Source organism: Petromyzon marinus, chromosome 26 (genome assembly GCF_048934315.1).
Source record: "Petromyzon marinus isolate PM22_M1 ecotype Great Lakes invasive population chromosome 26, UKy_Petmar_22M1.pri1.0, whole genome shotgun sequence".
Taxonomy (NCBI): Eukaryota; Metazoa; Chordata; class Hyperoartia; order Petromyzontiformes; family Petromyzontidae; genus Petromyzon; species Petromyzon marinus.
The window spans coordinates 2,620,549-2,645,519 of NC_133692.1; the positions used below are offsets into that span (position 1 = coordinate 2,620,549).

General features: G+C 44.7%; 1 protein-coding gene across 8 annotated transcripts in view; it reads left to right on the forward strand.

The window, feature by feature from the left end:
- The window catches only part of USP7 (ubiquitin specific peptidase 7), a 95,479-nt gene that overhangs the window by 33,980 nt on the left and 36,528 nt on the right, over positions 1–24,971 (forward strand). For 6 of the 8 annotated variants that reach the window (XM_076069849.1, XM_076069851.1, XM_076069852.1 and 3 more), the window contains exons 7-18: positions 920–1,050; positions 3,927–3,981; positions 7,596–7,676; positions 8,042–8,132; positions 10,295–10,377; positions 10,852–10,961; positions 15,252–15,408; positions 16,471–16,615; positions 16,724–16,816; positions 20,240–20,370; positions 21,635–21,769; positions 24,225–24,326. In XM_076069849.1, coding sequence (XP_075925964.1) covers positions 920–1,050; positions 3,927–3,981; positions 7,596–7,676; positions 8,042–8,132; positions 10,295–10,377; positions 10,852–10,961; positions 15,252–15,408; positions 16,471–16,615; positions 16,724–16,816; positions 20,240–20,370; positions 21,635–21,769; positions 24,225–24,326 — 1,314 coding nt within the window. The remainder of the gene's footprint in view (positions 1–919; positions 1,051–3,926; positions 3,982–7,595; positions 7,677–8,041; positions 8,133–10,294; positions 10,378–10,851; positions 10,962–15,251; positions 15,409–16,470; positions 16,616–16,723; positions 16,817–20,239; positions 20,371–21,634; positions 21,770–24,224; positions 24,327–24,971) is intronic. The other 2 variants (XM_076069854.1, XM_032961055.2) reach the window with 1 other exon arrangement.

Sequence of the window (24,971 nt, forward strand, 5' to 3'; positions counted from 1 at the left end):
GCGCCTCCGGAGCTGCAGGTTGCTGACCCCAGAGGTCGACTCGCTCCAGTCTAAGGGCTGCGTACTTTGTTTCGACTGCCTCAAGGCTGTGAGTGGACGATGAGCCTCGTCTCACTTTTGGGTGAGCGGGAATGCCCCTTGTCTTTTACACCGATGTTGAAAAATGTTGTCCCATTAAAGCTTCATTATTGTTGTTCTTGTCAAAATAATGGCTTTGAGTTTATTTGGTGTGTTAGAACCAGTGGTCCTGTTTAGCCAGTTGCCCAGATATTTTACAAGGGAGACCTGTGGTGCTTGAACACAGTTTTAACAAAAGACAAAAACATGATTATTATTTCAGAGAATGAGTGCAGGATCCTTGAGGAATATTGCTCGATTAACAAAGTATTTGATGGTCGTAAATAAAACATGCAAATAAAAAAACGTAAAATATAATGCAAGAGGCACCAGAAAAATTTGGTAAAGGTGCAAGTAGGCTATTTTTTCTTTTAGATTCTCCATGTAGCCTTAATAGACTGCAGGGGCAAGTACTGTTAGCGAGCACCTATGAAGGCCAGCACTGCACACAGGGTGCTTGGCCAGCACCACGCCCGGCCACCTTTGTCTCCCTAGTGGCGATGTTTATACACCTTACCAGGTACTCATTTGCGGTTGAGTCGACCTAGGGTAGGCCCAGGACCAGTTTGGAAAATTGTCAAGCATAAGATGTGCCAGAAAAAAAATTTGGTACAGGTGCAGGAATGCTCTGTTTTGTTGTAATATAAAAAAAGGGAGATGAAGCATTGCCATCGTTGCTGCCTTGTCTTGCCAAATATAGTAATGCATTCAGCTGTGGTGATTACTGCAAGTTGAAACTAGTGCGCTAAGGATGGACAGCTTTTCTCCAAATACCTTTAACCGGCGGTTACTGTTTCTGCAGGCGGTCTATCAGATGCCGACCGAGGGTGACGATTCCTCCAAGAGTGTCCCGCTGGCGCTACAGAGGGTCTTCTACGAGCTGCAGCACAGCGACAAGCCCGTGGGAACAAAGAAGCTAACCAAATCTTTTGGGCAAGTGGCACCACGCGCACTTGTGCTGAATGCGCCGTGCGACCCACCCTTTCAACCACTTGCGTTGTGTTTTCGGGGGGGGGGGGGGAGGGGGAGTTCCTTTCCTGAAGATGGTGTTTCTGGTTAGCTTTACAACGGCATGTCGGGTATGTGCGGTTCACTCCCTTGGTGCTCACCCACCCGTGATGGTGGTAACAAAAAAAACGGTCCCGTGGACCTCTCCTAACTTTCTCCCCTTAGGTGTTATCCCCTTTCCATATGGCCATAGAGATGGTCTTCCATGTTTTTTACCAGCATTCTTGTCTGTTGGCAAAGGAGGAGAGAGACTGCACTGGCTGCATCCAGTCCGGGCATTGCGGTTTTATTTGAAGGGCTTTGCGTGCGTCGGAATAGCTGTTCGTGTTGTACGGCCAGCAGGGCGAGAGTGTTTCTGGATGAGATATGTAGAGCAGCGGTGTGAAGCGCACCGCATACGCTTGCACGACATTACCGCCCTGTAAGAGTGTAGCATGGGAGTAGGTTACTCAGGATAGCTGGTAGCAGCAGGCACTGTGGGAGTGTAGCATGGGAGTAGGTTACTCAGGATAGCTGGTAGCAGCAGGCACTGTGGGAGTGTAGCATGGGAGTAGGTTACTCAGGATTGCTGATTGCAGCAGGCACTGTAGGGGAGTCTAGGATGGCATCAGACACTTTAGGGGAGTCTAGAATAGCAGCAGACACTGTAGAGGAGTCTAGTATGGCATCAGGCACTGTAGGGGAGTCTCGGATGGCATCAGACACTGTAGGGGAGTCTAGGATGGCATCAAGCACTTTAAGGGAGTCTAGAATAGCAGCAGGCACTGTAGAGGAGTCTAGGATGGCATCAGGCACTGTAGGGGAGCCTAGGATGGCATCAGGTACTGTAGGGGGAGTCTAGGATGGCATCAAGCACTGTAGGGGAGTCTAGGATGGCAGCAGGCACTGTAAGCGAGTCTAGGATGGCAGCAGGCACTGTAGGGGAGTCTAGGATGGCATCAGGTACTTTAGAGGAGTCTAGGATGGCATCAGGCACTGTAGGGGAGTCTAGGATGACATCAGGTACTGTAGGGGAGTCTAGGATGGCATCAGGCACTGTAATGGAGTCTAGGATGGCATCAGACACTGTAGGGGGAGTCTAGGATGGCATCAGGCACTGTAGGGGAGTCTAGGATGGCATCAGACACTGTAGGGGAGTCTAGGATGGCATCAGACACTGTAAGGGGAGTCTAGGTTGGCATCAGGCACTGTGAGGGGAGTCTAGGATGGCATCAGACACTGTAAGGGAGTCTAGGATGGCAGCAGGTACTGTAGGGGAGTCTAGGTTGGCAGCAGGCTACCCAAGATAGCTGATGGCCGCAGGCAGCCTCAGGAAGTAGGGTTTTGGCAGCAAAAGGCAGCAGGAATTTGCTAATGACAACAAACATTGGCAGTGTGGCACAATAGTAACACTTGTGCCTCACAGCAAGAAGGGCCTGGGTTCGAATCCGGACTCGACGTGCCTCGGTATGAAGTATTTTTAAGTGTCTTCCATTCTGCTTCGACTTCCTCAGGGTTCTCTGGTGTTCTCTGGTAGCTGATTTTCTGTTTGCACAGTCACATAGTCACTTTAAGATGTTTTCTTGTTCGTTTTTTTTGTTGTGGTTGCACCCGATTCAAGAGCCAAATGGCTCGCAGGGCTATACCAAAATAAATAAACTGAAAAATGAACTGAACTGAGCTAAAATCAATTTGCAATGCTAAATATTATTGGCCGAACATCTCAATGCTAAAAATTTACATGCAAATTTACCCAATTGGAATGACGCATGGCAATATCACACCCCACCGCAAAAACTTGGCAGCGTACTCCTGAAAGAGTCTTGCTACTCGGTGAGGCTTTCCTGGGTGGGTAAAAAAAAAACATCATAATAATAAACATTGGCCATTATGAAGATGCACCAGTAGTGTGAAGGGTGGCAGCAGGCTGTGGCCTGTAGTAGGGTCAGAAAAGTAAATGATTAATGCGAGGGCAGCGTTGGGAAGCCTCGTCAAGCAGCCAGGTCCTGAGGGTGCAAGACCGCGAGCGGCAACAGCAGCAGGAGCAGCTGAGCAGTGGGGTTGCCATGGCAACCAGGATCATGGCAGGTGTGGGAGGCAGCGAGACGACATGGAGATGAGGGAAAATGGCTTGCCGAATAACAGACACATAGGACAAAAACAAACCCGTAAATGAGCAATAACAGAGAATAAATACATGATTGTTTCACCAGTGTTCTTCACTCATTTTCAGAGAGGGGGCGACTTTTGGTGATAAGACATGATCAGCACGAAGGCAGCCACACATTTGAAACCATTGGGTTTGACAGCATGATTGGGTTGCTTTCATATCTGTATTGTCAGAGGCCGCACGTCAGAAGCCACACGAAAGGCCACCAGGAGCCGCCAATGGCTCACTGGCCTTGCAATCCAGGTCGCGGCTCTACACGAATAGGAATACAACTGAATTATAAAAGGAGCAATCCAAGAGCGTCCTGCCAAGTGTTTTTTTTTTTTGCAGGAGGAGGCTATGCTGCTGTGTGTAATGCTAATTGAGTAATTTGCAGGTAATTTTTCAGCATTGGAATGTTTTGGCAATTTTCCAGTTGAGTTATGGGGGGGCGGGGGGGGGTTGCAATGGGAGGAAACCCGAGAGATCCTGGAGGAAATTCGTGCCAAACAGGGGGAGAACATACATGTTTCCACACAGAAAGGTGCCCGAGTTGGGAATCGAACTCGTGTCCCTTCTTGCTGTGACACACAAGTTTTACCGCTGCGCCACCCTGCCTCCCAAGTGCCACCCAAGTAATATAGTTACCTTTAATGCACTTTGTTGCCCACAGTTGGGAGACTTTGGACAGCTTCATGCAGCACGATGTACAAGAACTCAGCCGAGTGGTAAGTTCATGCGCCGTTCCTGGACATGCACATGACCGGTCGCCACATTTACAATGTGAATGTGTACACGTTTAAATATGGCCATGGGTATCGTTCCCATCTTGACATCTACATCATTGTAAAAATCTAATGAATATGTACATATGTTGAACTTCTTCCACGCTACGTAGCAAACCGCGCTAATCAACATGATGTGAATATTACCCCATATATCGGGATGCTGCATGTGCAAAAGGCAATAGGAACAACTTTCCATGATTCTCGATTGGTTATTTGTTGTGCGTAGCACCCTTGTAGCGTGAGGAGCAACGTTTCTGACAGGCTGACAGCAGCAGGCTCTTAACGAGCTTCCTGGAGTGCATTATGCCTCATTGCCACGGCCACTCGGAGCCAGCCCCTTCCACTGTTTTCCCTCTCCTGGTCCTCATTCCTCACCGCCTCTCTCACCCCTTACCCTCTGTGGCTCAGGGGTTAGCCGCAGCCGGTGTTGGCAATGTACCAATGCGGTTCTCGTTGACTGAAAACAAAAATCATTCTTGTTAACTTAAAACATAGGTTTTTGCTTAGCCAATGCTATGGTCCATGTTTGTTTTTTTTGGCAAGACCACGTAGTTTTGCCAACATTCTTGTCACTCACCCCCCTCCACTGCCAGAGAGAATTGTCAAGTTTATAAATATGTAGTTAATACGTATTGATTAAATTCTGACCAATAAAGCATGCTGGTGCCTTCTACAATTTCATGACTAAACATTTCAGTGCGTGGTGGTGGTGTTATTGATCAGAATTTTTTCAAGAAATTGGAACGTAAATAAATAATGTCTTTGTAAACGTGTCGGTCTTGTCAGGTGGTGGAGTTGTTAATGACAAGAATATTGGCATTGGGTATTGTCTTGTCCCCCTATAATGGAACCTAGGCCAAAAGGCGACTCGCCTTCCCCTTGGTCTTATCACTGCTGTTGGTCCTATGCTCTGTACATGCGTAGTGTCAGTGAGTTGGAGACGAGGTTTGTAGAGGCGCCTCCTTTATGGAACACTCACGATCTCGCCTGCACACTCGACAGTCGTCAGCCTATACACAACACTCGCCATCCAACACCGACAGCGCTGATGGAGACGGCCAACAACTATCTAGCAGCGCAATATCGAGCGAAGGCGGCAGCGACAATGGCGACGAGATGACAGCAATGACGAGACGATCCAATCCCAGAACCAGCAGCCTCGAGCCACCGCTCTCGGCCCCTTTTATGCTACCAGCGCGGCCTGGTTCCGCCCTGGCCGCGCCTCCCTTCTCGAACTCACTAGCAAGTTCCAGAGGCTTCCAGATAGGGCCCTCCATGACCCTTGCCCCAGTTCCTCCGCCCTGCCGACACACCCGTGTATATGCTCACCGGCATGTGTACTGTTTGTCCACCGCAGTTGCCGCTGCTGGTCACTAGCTGGCGCTATTACACTACACATGCCTCAAGCATCTCGTCGCTGCGTGTTTGAAAGATTACTCGGCGTGATTGTGCATTTGCGGCGCTCCTAATTTTCCAGCCCATATACAACCACGTATAGTGCTGTAATGCTGACATTTGAAGAATTTTCCATTAGAATGACAAGGCAAACGCTATAATTAAATAGTTTTTCATACGAGGAAAAAAATTACATTTAGGAATTCCGTTATGTACCAGTTACCACAATTATTTGCTTATATGCATATATTAACATAATTGTACTCGTCTTCATTGGGTAAGAAAAATCACATTAGTTGGTTCGGTCGTTAAAGTATCTCATCGCTATGTTTTAATTTTCCTTGAACCATAGTGACAGGAAAAATGCATGCCATACTTAATCTGACGAATTCTTTCTGATCACGAAGTGAAATTTGAAGTGCTGCTGTTTAAGTGAATATGCAGCGGTATTTGAAATTATTAGCTGTGGATGACAGTCCTGGGATTAATTTGTCCCAAGGGATAGGAACATTTGTTGAGTGTCTCATGGATCATCTCGTCCTCATGTTACTGTTGTGTTAGGTGGCTAGAAACATGCGTTTAGAGGCTTTTTTGGATGCTGCTGTAAATGTCCACAAAAGGCCACTTTGTTCAGCTATCATCTGTTGCCAGGTCACTTCTAAAAAAGAGTTGTATAGCTCAGTGGGCCTTAACTGGTTAAATATATATTTTTATAGTTTATATCGGCTGTAATTTGACATTTAGTAGCATAGTAAAAGCAACCCTTGACAACACCAGATTTTTGAAATCCTTTGCACATTATGATTAATAGTGGCCCACCTAGCAGAAAGTTAAATAGCAGATGAATGTGCCTGGAATGTTTTTTTGAGTTGCATTTGCTTAATTATTCAAACATGTACCCGACTTCCCTCGATGGAACGCCACCTTGTTTGCAAGGATGTCCAGGGCGTGAAGTGACACGGGTACATAGGCTGGACCTGTAATGATTCTTGGATGAAAATCGATTTGCTGTATGAGCCCGAAACAATTCAAACATTCGAATTGCAATAGTTATACAAAGCAAATTCTGTTAAAATGTTTCCTTTCAATAAAACAGTTGGATGGAATGCCAATGAACATTGGAGATGACACGTAGAGCATTCCGAAACAGCAGACAGCACATGGCAGACGTGGCCAATATTTCAGACCATGCCGATGAAATGTTTCGCAGCAGTCCATATGACAAAAGAATCGAAGACAGTACAAACAAGTCGGGCTACATATATGGGAAGCAGAGGAGATAGTACAAGCGAGACGCATTACAGAAGAAAATAAAACGACGTTTGTAATGATACAGAATAAGGCAGTAACAGGTGAGGCAGTACTAGCAACACAAACGGCTATAAAAATGATATGGAAATGGTATGGATATAACAGACAATACGGGGGAGACATTACAGATGAGATCGGAAGTACAAACGAAAATGCTGGCAAGTCGAGCATTACATATGTGACGGTACAGGCAAGACGCCATAGATTCTATAATCAAAACAGTATAAATTAGACAATACAGCAAAGCAAAAAAACTATAATTTTAACAATTCCAAATAATGCATCTTCAGCTAATTGGCACAAACTGGTTGGTCATTTGTACTTGGCTGCAATAGAACTTTGTGAAACTCAGCATTTTTGTTTTGACTTCTCCCATTGTCATCAGCAAATGCTGCTGTTTTCTGGTCTGCTGTTATTGGCAACCACCATCCACAAACGCTGCCACGTTGCCGTTCAGTGCAGTAACAACTAAATTGTCCAAAATTATTCCGCGCTATGTTTGTGCATTTGAGAAATGTAAAAATATTTTTTTTTAAACATCTTTCATTGTCATTAAAGAACCCAGAATACAATGTGGATTTCACACGAGATGTGTGTAACAAGCTTAACATAATGCACCCTCGAGATTAAGGGTCGAACAAGGGCATCCAGGCTCGCTGTCCTACCATGCGTGGTCGGGGTAGCGACCGTGAGCAGTCTATTAAAGGGGAAGAGGAAGAAAGGGAGGGAGTAAAAACATGTTTAAAGTCAATCTTGCACAAATGTTGCGTCGCATTTTAGAGTGCAGGCAGACCAGCGCACACTTCACCACCTTGCTGCATTGTTGACGCGTTCTCTCCGTCGCACAGCTGCTTGACAACGTAGAGAATAAGATGAAAGGGACGTGCGTGGAAGGTACCATTCCGAAGCTTTTTGGAGGAAAGATGGTGGTAAGTGTTTTTTTTACTTGTGTTAAAAAAAAAACTTTCAATGTTAAAAATCTCACATTCACTCTATAAACAAAAAAATTTGGTCACCTGAATTATTTCGAATCAAACACATTTCGTCTTGCTATTGCATTGGTGATGGTGCACAAGGACAATTAACAAAACATCTCGGCACACTTAACAACACTGCCTTCAAATAATATCATAAATTGGCGACATTTCGGGCAAATCACCTTGACGTGCTGTGATGAAGGACCGTTGCTTGGAACGTCACCCATATCTTTTTAAGGCGTCGTTATTGTTGACGAGTGTGTTCATTTAAGTGCCTGCAGAGTAATTCAGGATGTGAAATGCTCTTCCTTTTTCAGTCCTACATTCAGTGCAAGCATGTGGACTACCGCTCAGAAAGGATTGAAGATTACTATGACATCCAGCTGAGTATAAAGGGCAAGAAAAACAGTGAGTGTTGGCCAATTTGCAGCATTGCTTCTTCATACCCACAGATGTTCCCTGTAGACTGGACATCTTATTGGTTAGCATGCACACCACGTAAGTGGCCTGTATACAACTGGCAGTTCTATTACCAGCAATATCTGGAACTTGAAAAGTAAATATCCAACCCTCCACCAAAGTTATAAATAAAGCCCCCTCCCTATTATGATAACATTTCTAAACTTATTCTTGGTTTCATCTTCTTTAGTTCTTTCGGTAAAGTCACATAGAAGGGAAACAATAAAATAAAAATATAAAACAATAAAATTATCACGACGTTTCGACTGCAACACAAGCAATCATCATCAGGTGTGAAAAACCACAGCAAGAAAATTTGAAAAAAGTGGCGGTTATTTTTAACGTAAAAAATATAAAACAATAAAATTCTCACGACGTTTCGACTGCAACACAAGCAATCATCATCAGGTGTGAAAACCACAAAATTTGAAAAAAGTGGCGGTTATTTTTAACGTTAACGTTAAAAATAACCGCCACTTTTTTTCAAATTTTCTTGCTGTGGTTTTCACACCTGATGATGATTGCTTGTGTTGCAGTCGAAACGTCGTGATAATTTTATTGTTTCTCTTCTACGTGACTTTACTGAAAGAACCAAGAATATGAATCCCTACAGTCACGAAAGCTTTAAATCAAATTTCTAAACTTGCTTACTGAAGAGCTTAACAGGTTGCAACCGGCACTCGGCGAGTTTGTGCGACGTGTGTAACGTGAACCATTTGTTTTTTTTCACTTTAGTCTCAAAAGAGCTTAAAGAAATAGTGGCAAAATAATGACAAATGTGAAAACAACTTGAGGAAAGCAATTTAAACATTCTTGGAAAAATATTTTATTGTACAAAATAGAGAGGTTTGGGTATGATAGATATATAATAATAACTGTCATTCAAACAGACGATTCTGTATTTGTACTGGATAAATATGGAAATGAAAACCCGCATTATCATTTTAAGTGCATGCTTAGAAATACCATATTGTGGCGCTCTGCGTTTTTACAAGAGGTGTGTTTACAGCATACAAAGTGTTATTCTTGTATAATAGTAATGATTTCGGGGAGTTGTTTTGACCATACTTTACCACACTGGTGACGTATGGACTGGTTAGGATCGGTGCAGATGGCACTCGTCGCCGATGTTGGTGTTGCTCCGTAAACTCGGAACCCCAGAGGCCCAGTTTTGGCTCCATCCATAATTTGGCTATCTTACCACAGCCCAGCTAATACAGCAAGTCCTGGCTTAACTCGTGTTCGCACAAGGCGTTTTCGCGATAACGCGGCTCTTCTGTCAGGGAACGCTTTTTGCACAGCGTGGAACGTGCCCGTTTTAACGCACTTTCTGAGCGGTTAATGACAAACTACTTTGAGCTGAGCGGTGTGGGAATTCTGGGTATACGCGCAGAATGACGCAGTACACGACGTACCCTCATTTCACTTTGTCCCGCCATCTAACTGTCTGCACGAGACTTTCCCCCGCACCTCCGATTAGCACGGGTGGCTGTGTACGGTGCAAAATAAGTTTAGCATACACACGTACATATTGCAGACCCCACCTTTTACGCGATTTCTTATTGGGAAATAGTTTTAGCTTAACTCGGTACTTTTCAGAAAAAAATCTACCACGTTAAATGAGGAATTACTGCATTATGATTAATAATTGATTTTTGGATTATGAGTTCATGCTGAAGATGCTTGATTCGGTTGCAAGCATAACTTCTACCTTAATTGCTACATTTCGTGGTGAGAATTGTGCTTGAACTCACTGATGAGATGAAACAATGATTATTGACATGTTAAACGCTTGCTTGCATGCATGATATTTTACTTTGCTTGGCTGTATTGGGTGGTGTAGGGTCTTAACTTATTCTGGAGAGATGTGCACCAGAGATGTGTCTTTAGGCTCTCCAACTTTGAGTCAAACACTGTGGGGTCACTCCAGTACATTTAAAATGAACGTCAATGCAGTGAAGTCACCGGGGAAGGTCTTAACGCAAATATTGACCGGGTTATTATGTCGCCTCAGTGAAAATCTCTTACGAACCTTGATTTTGTGATGCAAGGCAAGAGGCGTCGTTGTGAGTGTTGGTGACCACGTATTCGCTCCTCTCCCCCCCCCACAGTTTATGAGTCGTTTAACGACTATGTGGCTGTGGAGCAGCTGGACGGAGACAACAAATACGACGCTGGGGAGCACGGCCTACAGGTGCCGCCTCCCCCCCCCCCCCCTGCCACAAGGCGTTCTCCTCCTTGAGATTATTTTAGAGTATTTGGCCACTGTTATAAATATTCACATGATAATAAAGCCACTTCTTTGAGCTATCATTTGTGTGTGGCCAGGTCGCTTTTGAAAAATAAGGCATTAGCTCAGTGGGCTTTTCCTGGTAAGCTAAAAAATAGTTGAGTTTTATTTGTATTTTTTTATTTCCACATGATAAGCCACTTCATTGGTCTATCGTTTGTGACCAGGTCACTTATGAAAAAGATCAATATAGCTCCGTGGTGGTTCTTACCTGGTAAAATAAAAATGTATATATATATTTGGTTTGTAAATAAACACGACCTAGCCACAAACAATTGCAGGAAATTTAAATTCATAAATAATCTGTGGTAGATAAAATATCAGCAGCGTGTTTAAAGATCTGAGAACATCTGCGTTTTGTTGACATGCTGTGTGCAGGAGGCAGAGAAGGGTGTGAAGTTCCTGTCATTTCCACCCGTGCTGCACCTGCAACTCATGAGGTTCATGTACGACCCACAGACCGACCAGAACATAAAGATCAATGACCGGTGAGTTAGCGATGCCACGCACACTACTCGCCGTTTGGCCCCGCAGAGCCGGGTATCACACTTGTTGGCACCGTCTGCAGAATTAAGTCGTGTGTTTCATTGTCTTCAACAACCGTGATCGATCCACTGCTCGGTGAATGCCTCCCTCCACTGTAGCCTTCTCTCACAGTTTCGTGATACCCTAATCCAAGTCACTCGTCATAATGTTCTAAATTGTTAGGTAAAATCTAAATTGTCAACAATGTGAAGCCTCGGTGGCGAGATGCTAACGACCTCGCTTCCTATACAGGAGGTCAATCCCGACCCTGACACCTGTATATTTGGAGTTTGCATGTTCTCCCTGTGGCGGCCTGGATTTTTCTCCGGGTCCTCTGGTTTTTCCCTCCACGTTTAGAATGAACATGCATTTAGAGTATTTGGCCGCTATATATTTCCACACTATAAGCTTCTTCATTGGGCTACCATTTGTGGCCAGGTTACTTCTGAAAAAAAAGACCTATATAGCTCAGTGGGCTTTAACTGGTAAAATATAAAAAAAGGTTTTTTTAGCTTAGTCCTGTTACGTGACGTGCATTACCTCACTTTGTCCACTTGACAGCGCACCACTGATCGCGATCAGAATTAGGTCAAAAGTCGCATGTCGTGCCTCGTTCATCGTCAACACCATAATACGTCTCTAGTATCTTGGAGTCAAAATGAGGCAACACTCGGCGACGTTAAACATACCGGGGCATTGTGACTGACACGCAGAGCCATTGACCCAGTAACTTGTGTGATTTGAGGAGGTTATTGACGACGATACGAGGAGGTCCCAAGAGATTGCCTCACGAGGGCATTTTTCACTTCGCTTTTAACCCCAATAGACCGTGCCCGCACACGCATGGGGTAAAACCTGGTGTCAGGAAAACTGAAAATGCGAAGTTTGTGGTGTGTCGCGAATGACAACACCAGCTGGAGGCAGGGGGGGGGGGGGGTGGTTATAAATAATTTTCATCTTCGTAAATACCTATGTATAGTAAGTATGAGTAAGTGCTATGGTAAGAATATACTGTCGTATCAATTGGCTGTTATTAGCGATGGCATTAGTAAGCACGAGTAAAAACTTGTGAGCAGCACCCGCTATAAATAAACGAAAGCACAACTTGAAAAAAAAACGAACTGGCAAATGTCTGTCACAAATGTAATCGCGACGGTGGCGTTTGCTACTTGGGCGGTGACGTTGCGCTTGATGTGCTGCAGGGTCCTGGGAACCCAGGATCCTTTGTTGCTCCTTGTGCAGCGCCCATCTGAGAATTTCTATGAATAGCTGTGCGATGGCAGCATCGCTGTTTAAAAAGAAACCCTGAGAACTCTCCGTGGAATCAACCCCCCCCCCACCGGGTTGCAAAGACGTCTCGTATGTAGCATTACCAGAGAAAAAAGGCCGTTCTGGTCAAATCGGCAGAAAAATATACTCTTACATTTTTATGCTAAATACAGTAGATTCTCGCTTATCCGCGTGCGGTTTATCCGATTTGCGGTCTGTCGATTGCTAGTGTAATTTATACCTATGTTAGTGGTGTTTGGCATAGAGATCCGCAGAAATTGATTATTTTTGGATTATCCGTGATTTTTAATTATCCGTGGCCATCTTTCCTGTCATTAGCTGCGCTGGTTCACGCTGATAGTGTGATAACGATTAGCACGGTTGGCTACGTACGCTGCGAAAAATTTTTTACATGCAATCTGTTCTCCTGTAACGCGGTAGTAGTTGCGTTCCTAAAGAACACCGCATTATGGACAAATTGCGTTATAATAAAATTAATATCGATTTAAAGCACAGTCCACGTTAACACGTGAGATGCAAACGCAGGCTGAACAAAAGATTGATTCACGTGGGTAGCATCCAGCAGCAAATCCCGCCTTGCGATGCTATGCCGAGGCAGCCGTACATTGGCTTATTCCTACTCGCGTGACAAAGTTCCATTCACTCAATCGTGTTATATCCAATTCGCATCCGCGTTATAGAAAAATGTGTTCCCTATAATACATTTATCGCGTTATATCCAACTTGCGTTATGAACAACACGCGTTATAGGAGAATGGACCGTACATACATATATACACAAATACTACTACACACGCCAGCTGCTTCACAGTGGATATTTAGATCACGTAACCTAATTTGTAAACCGTGTGGAGCAAAGTGCTCTGGTGTCATGCTCCGAATTTTTCAAATAAAATTTAAAAAAAATTGCCACCAGTTACTCAATTAGGGATGACACACAGCAATCGCTGCTCCCTACTTGTAAACTAATGTTCTTATGCTGCAGGTCAGGTGCTGAATCACCTTGTGCCCACAGGGACAGCTGCCAATGGGGGGGGTGCCCTTTCCAATATTTTTATGAGATGCTATCTAAGTCCCTTATTGTGTGTCAAGCGCTCTAAGACGCCCGGATGGTCATAAATTCAACGTCTGTTGAAATGTTTGGACCTTAATGTCTTGATCTTCATCCGTTTTAGTCTTAATGATTAATATACAATTCTTAATGCTCAGTATTATGAAAGTCGGTAGAATCCAATGTACCAAATACGATACGGAGTCTGGTCTCGTGTTAATTCCGTCAATTTTCGAGACACTGGACTTTTGTGCACTCGGCATCGGTTAGCATCAGTTTCTATCCTTGCCATCATCTTCAACAGTCCTCACCATTACCACCATCATCTTTTGGATCATCAGCATCCACCCTCATTGTGAGATGATGATTTCTGCTAAACCACGCTGTGGGTTATTTCGATAATTTAAGCTTGTGTAAGAGAACTTCCCTCGAACGAGTTGTTGGGGAAAGCTCCATTGAGCAGGATCGTTGCAGCTGCTTGCAAAAATGCATTGATATGTTACTGGCCTCCGACATTTAACAATCTAGCAGCTATCGCGGTGAATTGTAATTGATCCATTAATCGATTACCTACCTGGCCCCCGGGGTAGAGCCTGATAAGATAACGGTTCTCTTTTTTAAAAACATATCGCAAAAATTAAAGTGTGAAGTTTTGTCATCCGGACCACCATCTCAAAAAATGGAGAAAATATGGTTATCCCATCATTCTCATTTATGTGAAATTGTTCATTTACAGTCATGTATTTAAATGATTTGCATTCAAATATATTTAAATTAATGCTAATTTGTTAGGATAATGAAATGACCACACTGGGGCTTTTGAGCTTGGTGGTCTGGATAAGACTGAGGTGCCCTCGTACATTCACTGCAGACCACCTTTGGGTGTTGTTAAATCTAAACGTCTTTCATAATTCATCACAGTGATGATAGCATTGAGGTGCAATGCATCGCCTTGCTTTTCTCGCTACCAAGACAAAGATCCCCGTATAGCCTGACCAGACTGTTTTGAGCAAGTGTTGTTAGTGAATACCTATGAAGGCCACGCACAGAGCCGCATCCACATCTTGACAAAGCAGCCAAAACACTTTGGCATGGTGTATTGCACTGCTGTCTTAGTAATGGAGACCCCGCATATTAACTTCTTGCCATAATTTAGATGTGAAATCTCCCATTGCTTTCCAATCGGCTACATGTTTCGGTGAGATAAGTATTTGGAATTGTAATTTGCTTATAGTTTTTATTTCTGAAGTTATTTCTGTGCATTCTTATATGATGGTCCATAAAACATACTGCTCCAGGGTACATGTCGCAAAGTCAGTAATGTGGCCTCACCTAAACATCAATTATGAATCCAAGTGTCGGCTGAGAAAACTTACGTATTAACATACATTTGCTGTTTTCGGTTGCAACTTTAACAGTGTCCATGGGAGTACCTTCGATTAGCATGGTTGGTTACGTACGGTGCGAAAGAAGTTCTACGTACATGGAGTCTCTGGAGTCGTTGGCTGTAGAGCAAAAGATCTTTCACGAAGCTCATGGTTCACCGTAAACTGCATCCGCTGCACAAACTATGGCAGTAGATGCAGATACTTGATGCAAGAATGTAAAATTAAAAACTCTCCAGTAGTGCGCGACTGTGATCATCCAGAACAGAACGTAGAACGACGCAATGCCCGATCCACAAATACGAAGGAGACGTCACAGCTATACACTCTGCTCCTGACACAGTTATCTGGCTTGACCCCCTGAGCGTGGAATTGTAGTTGTTTGCACTGCATCTACATTAGCAGTACAGAAGCAGGAAAAGGTTGTGGACTCCTGTGTGTAGGCCCCTAAGCCATCTTTTTGGCCTTGCTGACGTTAACGCAATGTCCCTGCTGCTGCTGCTTGCTGCTGCTCAATGCCCTGGCAGGTTCGAGTTCCCCGAGAGGCTGATCCTCGACGACTTCCTGCAGAAGTTGGACGCGGAGGACTCGGCCACTTACATCCTGCACGCCGTGCTGGTGCACAGCGGGGACAACCACGGCGGTCACTACGTTGTCTACCTGAACCCCATGGGGGACGGCAAGGTGAGCACCGCGACAGCAAGGTGAGCGCCACCGCGGTGGTGACGGCTCGGCGCCAGCGTCGGAGATTCGCGATTGGGCCATCCCGCAAGCGCGCAGCGTCCACAGCTGGCTCAGACCTTGAAGTAGACAATATAATTTCTAATGTTCAAAGGAAGCGATCTCACTGTAAAAAAATATTAACAACGTTTAAAGGCAACGTAATCAACCGTGCTCATCGGAGGTGCAGGGAAGGACAGCAAACTAAACACAACAAAAATTTGTATATCTGTCGATGCTATTACATACATTGACACAAGCTTCTAGTTCGACGCCACGGAGGAAAGGATTGTTTGACCACATAGACGTTTGTTTATTCTTGAACACAAAGTAAATATAAATGATAATATATTTATTATTTTTGTTGATAGTGGAAGTGGTAGTAGTCAGTAATACCTACTATTATCACCCAGGAATGTCCTTAACGCACGAGACGTCACTCCACATTGACCAGCCCCCATCTAATATTCATGAGCAGGTGACGTCCTCCAAATGGACACCCCCCCCCCTCATTCATAATGATTAGTGGCTGACGTCACTCCACATGGGGGGCCGAGGTGCCTCGTCCCCCCTCCTCGGCGTCAACTTACAACCCTCACCACAAAGGCAGAACCCTCACGTCACGCGATCTCTGTAACGCTGTTGAGACATCGAAGTAAAAAGGACGTCATGATGAACAAGGGATTATAACCTTAAAATTAAATAGGTCTGTGTCACCACTGCCTTATAAATTGCACACGCATTAATGCAACGGATATCACGTCGCGATCTGATTTTCACTTGCAAGTTTCAGATTTTACTGCAATACACCCGTCCTTGGACGGGCAAAAGGCGAGCACAATTATAATTATAAAAGGAGTTGTTCAAGGGACTTGTGGTTTATGTTTATTCTTGAACACAAAGTAGATATCTTAATTTATGACTATATTATTATTGTTGATAATGGAAGAGGTAATAGTTGGTCGTGACACAGTAATAATTCAAAAAGGAGTTGTTCAAGCAACTTGGGGGTTTGTGTTCGTGCAGTGGTGTAAGTTTGATGACGACGTCGTCTCGCGCTGCACCAAGAAGGAGGCCATTGAGCACAACTACGGCGGGCTGGATGACGACTTCTCCGTGCGGCACTGCACCAACGCCTACATGCTGGTCTACATTCGCGAGAGCAAGCTCGGTGAGCCCTCCCCCCCACTCCGCGCACTCTCAACGCTACGTCTGTGGGCCAGGGGCCGGGAGCTCGGCCGGGTCTCTCATTCGTTAAAACGTCTTATAATTTGTACAGAGATGCTGGAGCCATCGTCACCATCAGCCTTGGTCAGTCGACTGCTGGATGAAGGCCTCCCCAAGCCGCCGCCATCTCTCATGATCGTGCGATGTAATATTCCACCTAACATCCACCTAATAATCTGTACTTGGGCCAACGAAATGTTTGCATTTTTTTTCTCATTCAAAATAATGTATTTTTGCGTGAAAGCGTCCTTCGTTTATAACGAGCTCCGACTGTACTCTTGAATCGAAAGACCTTGTTTGACTTCTGGAGACCGGCAACTCTACTTGTGGCGTAGATCCTGTGGGCCCTCCCTCGATGATTAAAATGTGTATTCAGGTCTCTCCCCTTTTTTCTCCTCAACTCACCGAGTCCAACCGTGTCCCAGTTATTTCTCCCAGTTCCATCTCCATCACACCCTCAGCTCTTATCTCGGCAAGATTTGAGTCACCAGACAGAGTCCCACGTGTTGGATATGGCGATAGGCAAAGCTGTCGTCCCCCCTTGTTCATACCCATTGATTCTTCTTAGCACCCGCTGCTTCCTCCTTCTCAGAGTCCGCTATGGCTCGTGGATCTATTGCTGCAGGGAACTAGGGCCTATGGCTTATGGGCCCCGAGCAACATTACCAAGGACGATGCTGATTTATTCTGGCATCTTATGATCGTTTTACTGTTTCGTTAATGTTTCCCTTTCCCTCAATGTATTATAACGTTCCGAGTTTTCTTCTCTTACCCCCGGTTCTGTAATAGTTTTGTTGTTTTAACTCGTGTCAAGTTGCCTTGAACCTTGTGGTATGAAAGACAAGCTCTATAAATAACGATTATTACTAATATGTATATGCACCAATCGTCGGGCGTTGTTCAACCAGACTTGACCACATTGGTCATAGTCGATCGGTGAAGCGAGCGCATTGGTTCTCGCCTCTCGGCGAGTCTCTCGATGGTGTCCGGTACCCTTATGCACGTATGTTTATTGAACTTCTCGCACCGTACGAAAGTCAACCATGCTAATTGGAGGTGTGGGGGAAGGACAAAAAACTAAACATAAAAAGTAGTTTTAAATAAATGAGTTTTCAATCTAGATAATTTAAAAGTACATAGCTTCGGTAGCTTCCTAATATCGGAAGGAAGAGCGTTCCAGACGGCCGCAGCAGCACATCCGAAAGCGTGCGAATGCAGTGACCGTCTTTTTTCGATGACTGAGCCGAAAGCTGCTGCAGCTGATGAAGCCCTAAAATCTCTCGGTTCTTTGCCACGTGACTAGGAAGCTGAGAGATCTGCGTGCCCGTCGCTGACTCATGCCGCACTGAGTCATCCGTTTTGTGATGCGGCCTGACGGTTTCTCCCGGGGTTTTATCAATCGACTCGGCTGTGAAATGGATGTCAAAGACATCATGACATGATTGTCATGAGTTTGTGTGCAAATACCACTGTCGAAAGTCCTGCAGTTGTATATGATTGATTGTGTTGTGTATATCATGTACTTGCCTTTGTAATGTCATTTGCAATTTTGTTGGTTATTGCAATCCTAAGAAAGTGTTATTTACAAGCTAAATAAAACATTTAAATTGAGAAGTAATTCAATTCTGAATGTGCTAAAATAAGATGAAATAATTGACCTTTTTTTTACGAGATCAATCATGTAATTGGACATTTAATGAAACAAAGGAAACAATTATTATTTGTTAAAATTATATCAGAGTCTGACATGTTAACACGTATAACTGGCTTCACCATTTTTTATAAGGAATCATGTCTGCATTAACCACAATACTTGTGGTCAGAATGCAAACAAAAACACACTCTGATAATATATGCATTGTCCTTGAAACTGTTTGGTATACACCAGAGACAGCTTTATTTTGAGCCTCGTCTCAAACGGTGCTAGACCAGAGGACGCCAAAGGTCTTACAGCTCAAAGACATAATTCCTTGTAAAAAGGTTTCAGTTTTGTTGCCAGAAAAAAGGGGAAAACCCCTATTCGTATATTTTGGTACTGGCAAAGGAGGTCAAATCATGTAGATGCTTACCCCGAGCTCTCATTACTTTGTGCATTATCAGTGTTTTTTGTTTGCATTCTGACCACAAGTATTGTGGTTAATGCAGACATGATTCCTTATAAAAAAAGGTTTCAGTTTTGTTGCCAAAAAAAGGGGAAAAACCCTATTATTGCTTTTCACTGTCACTATTTGATTGTTTTAGCCTTGTCTCAACACAGCGTGACACGTGGCCAGGTCGTTTGTCTGTATTGTTTGGCATCATTTTGCAAGCGATAGCTCTCATTGCTGGCAACGTGAAATCTTTTTCATCAGGAGATGAAGTTTGGGCCCTTGAGGCAAGGCCATTACAAACTGATGATGCTGCAGCTGATACACTCAGTGACTCCCCCCTCGCATTGGCTTCAGCTTGTCACAAAAATAAACATCGCAGGACCACTTGTACTAATGCAAGTATCGTTCCATTTCTACGCTCCGTGTTATCGGTATTCCTTGCTGGATAATACTGAATCTGTAAACGGGGGGGGGGGGGGGGACCTGTGGGACAACATGAAGCTTCACTTAGATTTCGCGGCTGAAATGTTTCCGCCTTGGCTTTGGTCAACCGCAGTAAAATAAAACCATTGTCAGATGCGTGCCTTTCCCTGGGTTCAGTTAGACCTACCCAGGATGATGTCTCTGGTGATGTTAATGTGTGTTCCGATTTTTTATTCACTTATTGTGAAAGGCTGAGTCTGCCGAGAGCCGTTTAGCCTCAATTTTCTTTTCTTTTGTCTTGTTGGAATTTATACATTTCTGCACAACAACATTTTGGTTACTTTATCAACTTGTTATAGTTTTCTGCGTGCGTGCTTAACGGAACAACACCTGAAAAAAACATAAAGACGCATGATGGAGATATACGTCTGTAAGTATGTTGGACTTTTCAGACTGTATGTAGCCAACCGTGCTAATCGGAGTTCCGGGGGAAGGACAAACTAAACATGCTTTGAATTTCACTCCAGATTAGAAAGTGGAACATGGATTAGAGAAATATTAAATTGACCATTGTGATCTGCGCATGTGCATTAGAATGTCAGTGCATGGGTGTTAGCTCACACACTCTGTGTGTGTGCGTGTTTGTTTGTCTTTTTTACGTGTCATTGCTTGTGTGGGGAACGGTAGGTAATCTAAACTGGTCATGGGCCTCCCTTTGGTGGACTCAAATGAGTACCTGGTGCAGTGTGTAAACATCGCCACTGGGGAGCTGGCCACTCGGCCTGTCCTGTGCCATGCCAGCCTTAATAGGTGCTCACTAACAGCGCTTGTTCCAACAATATTGTGGCTCCGAAAATGGACAGCCTCACCAGCCTGTCTAAATTCTATTCGAGTCACTTTGTGGACCTGCCCAGCGGGGCCCACATATTTAATCCGGTAAACGTGCGCGTCAACCCCCCCCCCACCCCCCACACTGTTGTTTAACGCACACTTGGCATGGCAGCCCCTACAAATGGCTCCAGTTGACCGTGGTGCGTGCGTGGCCGTGTCCGCAGACTACGTGCTGCAGATGGTGAAGGATACGGATATCCCCATGCAGCTGGTGGACCGGCTGCAGGAGGAGAAGCGCGTGGAGGCTCAGAAGAGAAAGGAGCGGCAGGAAGCTCACCTGTACATGCAGCTGCAGGTGCGGCACACGCACGGGGGTAGAGTGCGGGTGACCGGCCCCACTCCCCATCACTACACACGCTCACGCTCTCCGGCCGATGATTTCCAGATGTCGCCGCGGTGGCGAGATGTTAACTACCTCGCCTGGTATACAGGAGGTCGTGGGGTCGATTCCGACCCTGATGCCTATATGTTTAGAGTTTGCGTGTCTCCCCCGTGGTCACGTGAGTTTTTCTCCGGGTCCTGCGCATTTAGAAACATGCTATACATTTCCACATAAGCCACTTTGTTCACCTATAATTTATGACGAGCTCACTTTTGAAAAGGAGCTATATAGCTTGGTGGGCTTTACCTGGTAAAATAAATAAAAATTGTTTAGTACACCTCCATGGAGGTTTAATTGGCCAATTTAACCCTTTTCCGTTCCGATGACAAATGTATACGTAATCAAAACTAAACCAGAATAAAAAAATAAAATAACTTTATTAGTACCGAGGCTCCCACAACACCATGCAGGAGGGTGTGTGGCACGCTTTGGTGCCAGCAGTCATATAGTACGGTCGTGTCGCTACGGTTCTCTGCAGTGAGTACAGTGTCTTTAAAAACAACGACGCTGCTACGCCTCTCTAAATAAAATGAACGCAGAGCCGCTTGTGCGTTCAGAGATTCAACGGTGAACGGGACGCACCCTGCAACTTGAATTCCTTGGGACGGGAAAGGGTTAATACCTTTCTTCGTTGTATCTGAACGCTTTTCAGGAAATTATATTCTTCCATTAAATGTCCCCACATTCTGTACACGTGCTTGCATGTGTACAGTATGCTTAGTATATCTGGGTAGCGATACACGCAAGTTTTTAATCTTAAAATTATTTAAAACTTTACATTTTCCACTAAAGTTAGTGCTGCCAGGGTACTTTTCTGTGACAGCATTGTCTGCAACGAGTGCTGTGGGTGCACTACCACAGATTTCTATTTTCAAAACTCAACGGCCTATCCACGAGTGCGCAACAATCGTGTCGCAACCCCCGCACGTTAAAGTCCGTTCTGCGACCTCGTACACTCGCACAGACATTACTCCTACCTTTAACATCCATTTCTTTATTGCATAATTTCGTAGTTCTCATTGTGTACAAAGCATTGTTCGATAGCTATTAAACGGAAGGAAATGTTTTGCATAGGTGTACAGTCTGTTCTCCAATAACCCGTGTTTTCATAATACGAATTGGATAGTGTGGTCGCGCAGCTGCAGTGATGCTTTTGCTGCTTTTGTCCGGTCTCCAGATAGTGACCGAAGATCAGTTCTGTGGACACCAGGGCAACGACATGTACGATGAGGAGAAGGTGAAGTACGCCATCTTCAAGGTGCTCAAGAACTGCACGTTGTACGAGTTCATGCAGACGCTCTCCCAGACGATGGTGAGTGACGCTCGCTAACACCGTGGCACACTGTGTATTTTATTTTGTGTGTGTTGTGGGGAGCGGTCGTGTAGAGGTTTAGCGCGCTGTGCTACAAATCCAGCAATCCGTGTTCGATTCCTGCTCATGGCCAACACCAGTGACGATTATCTGAACTGGCTCAGCCTCAAATAAGTACCTGGTGCAGTGTGTAAACATCGAGACTTAGGAGGTAATAATTAACATTTATAAGGCGCAAATCATCTAGGGATCTCGGTGCGCCATGCCCGAAGATAGGAAATATAAATACTACAAAGTATTTATATAAATTGTTACGTCTTCTTGGTTCTTTCGGTAAAGTCACGTAGAATGGAAATAAAATGATAAAATAAAACATAAAATAAAAATAAAGCGTTACGGTCAAGCGATCCATTCTAGCCTCATAGTGATTTATATCCTGCATTAATATCACAGTGACATTGCCAGACTACCATAATGACACACCTGACCAACAATAACAGATATGGCATTTTAGTCGGCCACGAATTTGGCCCGTTGCCGCGTTCTGGTAATTTCCAGGAAAGTAGCAAACAACAAAAATGTTCCAACATTTCAACGGACACAGGCGGCTACTGGATTTTACCATTGCGGCCGGAGAGGACTCGCTCGCTTACCCGCAGCAGCGAGGGCCATTCGCACACGCCGCAGCAGCGCTTGGCAGCCGCGGGAGCGGCGGTAGCGCTCTCCCGCTCCACAAAGGTGGCGTCATCTACAGACCCTGCAGGGAGCGGCCGTCACCCTTTTATTGACGGCCCCATAGAAGTCGTCTACGGGGCGCTTATTGTTTGTTTGATTGAATCCATTCAGTAGCGGCGCTTGGAAATTATTCCACGAGATTGGGGACATGGGGGAAAAGCTGAAACTCGGCATGGAATGTTTTTTTTTTTTCCCCCACAATTCGTTTCTTTTTCATTATTCGGGGTCGGCGTATGAATCAGGAAGGAACTATTTTGTGTGTGTATTGTTACGTCTCCTGTATTGTGCTATTGGTTTAAATGGCTTAACAGTACAATTTGCTTGTAATTTTCATCAATCGGAAATCGCCTATGCGCAGGATTTGAAGTATGTGAATGTAAGAAAACATTTTAATCCATCATCATTAGACCTCCTTTGCCAGTACCAAAATGTAATAATAGGGTTTTTCCCCTTTTTTCTGGCAACAAAACTGAAACCTTTTTGCAAGGATTCATGTCTGCATTAACCACAATACCTGCAGTCAAAATGCAAACAAAAAAGATACTATGATAATAAATGCATTGTCCTTGAAACTGATTGGTCCACACCAAGGGACGGCTTTCTTTTGAGCCTCGACCCAATTGGTGCTCGACCAGATGACGCCAGAAGACGTACAGCTTTCTAGCGTCATGTGGTCGAGCACCAATTGGGTCGAGACTCGAAAGAAAGCCGTCCCTTGGTGTGGACCAATCAGTTTCAAGGACAATGCATATATTATCATACTATGTTTTTTGTTTGCATTTTGACTGCAGGTATTGTGGTTAATGCAGACATGAATCTTCGTAAAAAGGTTTCAGTTTTGTTGCCAGAAAATAGGGGAAAAACCCTATTATTACATTTTAATCCGTAGATTGAATAAATAATGTTAAGCTGCGCAAATATTGCAGCATCTCGTGATACCCACCTAGCGTTTAGACACCACATGCACGAAGCTTGCGTTTATCATCCAAATCAAATGATACATTTGTAGTGACAACCCAACGCAGTAGTCTTCAATAAGATAAGTTATTTTTACTTCCAGCATGAGACAGTCATCAAGGATTTACTTCACTCACAGAGTTCCGAACTCCCTCACTTTCCGAACTCTGTATATCCCTCAAGCCCTTTTACCAAAGGTTCCTTGACCATCCGCCTTCCCTTCAGCTAATCACCATCCATTTTTTGTAATGGATTCCAACCATCCGCCCTGTCCAATCATCCTGCATTTCCAACCCTTTCCATGTGTTTCTCCTCCAATCCCTTCAATACCCTGCCTTTAGCCAGTCCCCTTTCAGGCCCGTTAAGTACCAATCAGAGGGCTTGTTTTTATTTCCTGATTATTCGTGTCACGTGGTGTCCACCACGTCAGTTATGTAGCTCTTTCAGAAGCGACCTGGCCACAAATGATGGTGGCTTACTGTGTGGAAATTCACAGCAGCCAAATACTCTTAAACGCATGTTTCTAAATTTGGAGAGAAGAATTGGCATGTTCTGTTCAGGTGACAAACCTTACTAATTGGTTGTATTGGGTGGTGGCGGGTTTAACGACACTTATATTCACCCAAACTAACCCCAAAAAATTTGTTTTGTGGACCATAGGTACTGCTTTCTTAACAGCGCTTTCCTCAACAGGCGGATAAGGCTGCGCGGGGAATCTTTGTTTTCTCTGCTCATGCGCGCGTGGCTCTCTCTATGCCTGCAGGGATATTCGACGGAGCAGATGAGGCTGTGGCCCATGCAGGCGCGGCGCAATGGCACCCGGCGGCCCGCCATGCAGGACTACGAGACGGAGAACGGCCGTCACGTAAGTCGCTCTCGCACGCACGCTCATAATCAGGCCGCCCCTGCCGCAGTTCGCCCGTTTTTCTTTCAACCCTCAACGGCAAGGATGTGGGGGGGGGGGTCGAGTGAGTTCTGAGTGCTATCATCATGAAAGTGTGCACAGAAATGGAAATCTTTAATATCTAAAGGTTGAGCCCACTTTGTAGTTGATTTGACTTTTTATCTTCCAGTTAAAACAGCTAATTTGTGAGGGCTTTTATTGGTTTGATGCTAATCTAGATTTTAAGTTTTCGTGACTGCAGGGATCCATACTCTTTGATTCTTTCGGTAAAGTCACCTAGGTATAAAATAAAATAGATTAAATCACGACGTTTTGGGCGCAACACAAGCGTCTGTCATCAGGTGGGACAACCACAGCAAGAAACAATTGCTGAAGTGGGCAAAAGGGCTACTGTAGCAAGAGGCTATATAGGTAAGAGAGGGGGGAGGAGCCAGGGAGGAGAGATAGAGAGGGGGGTGTGGGGTAGGGGGAGTGTAGTGCTGCTCACTAGAGGGATTAAGGAGCGGACAAGAACAAATTGCCGGGGGAGGAGGAGGAGGAAGTGAGCGGGCCTGGGAGTGGGAGGCTGAAGAAACTGGAGATGCGGATATGAAGGCAACACCATAA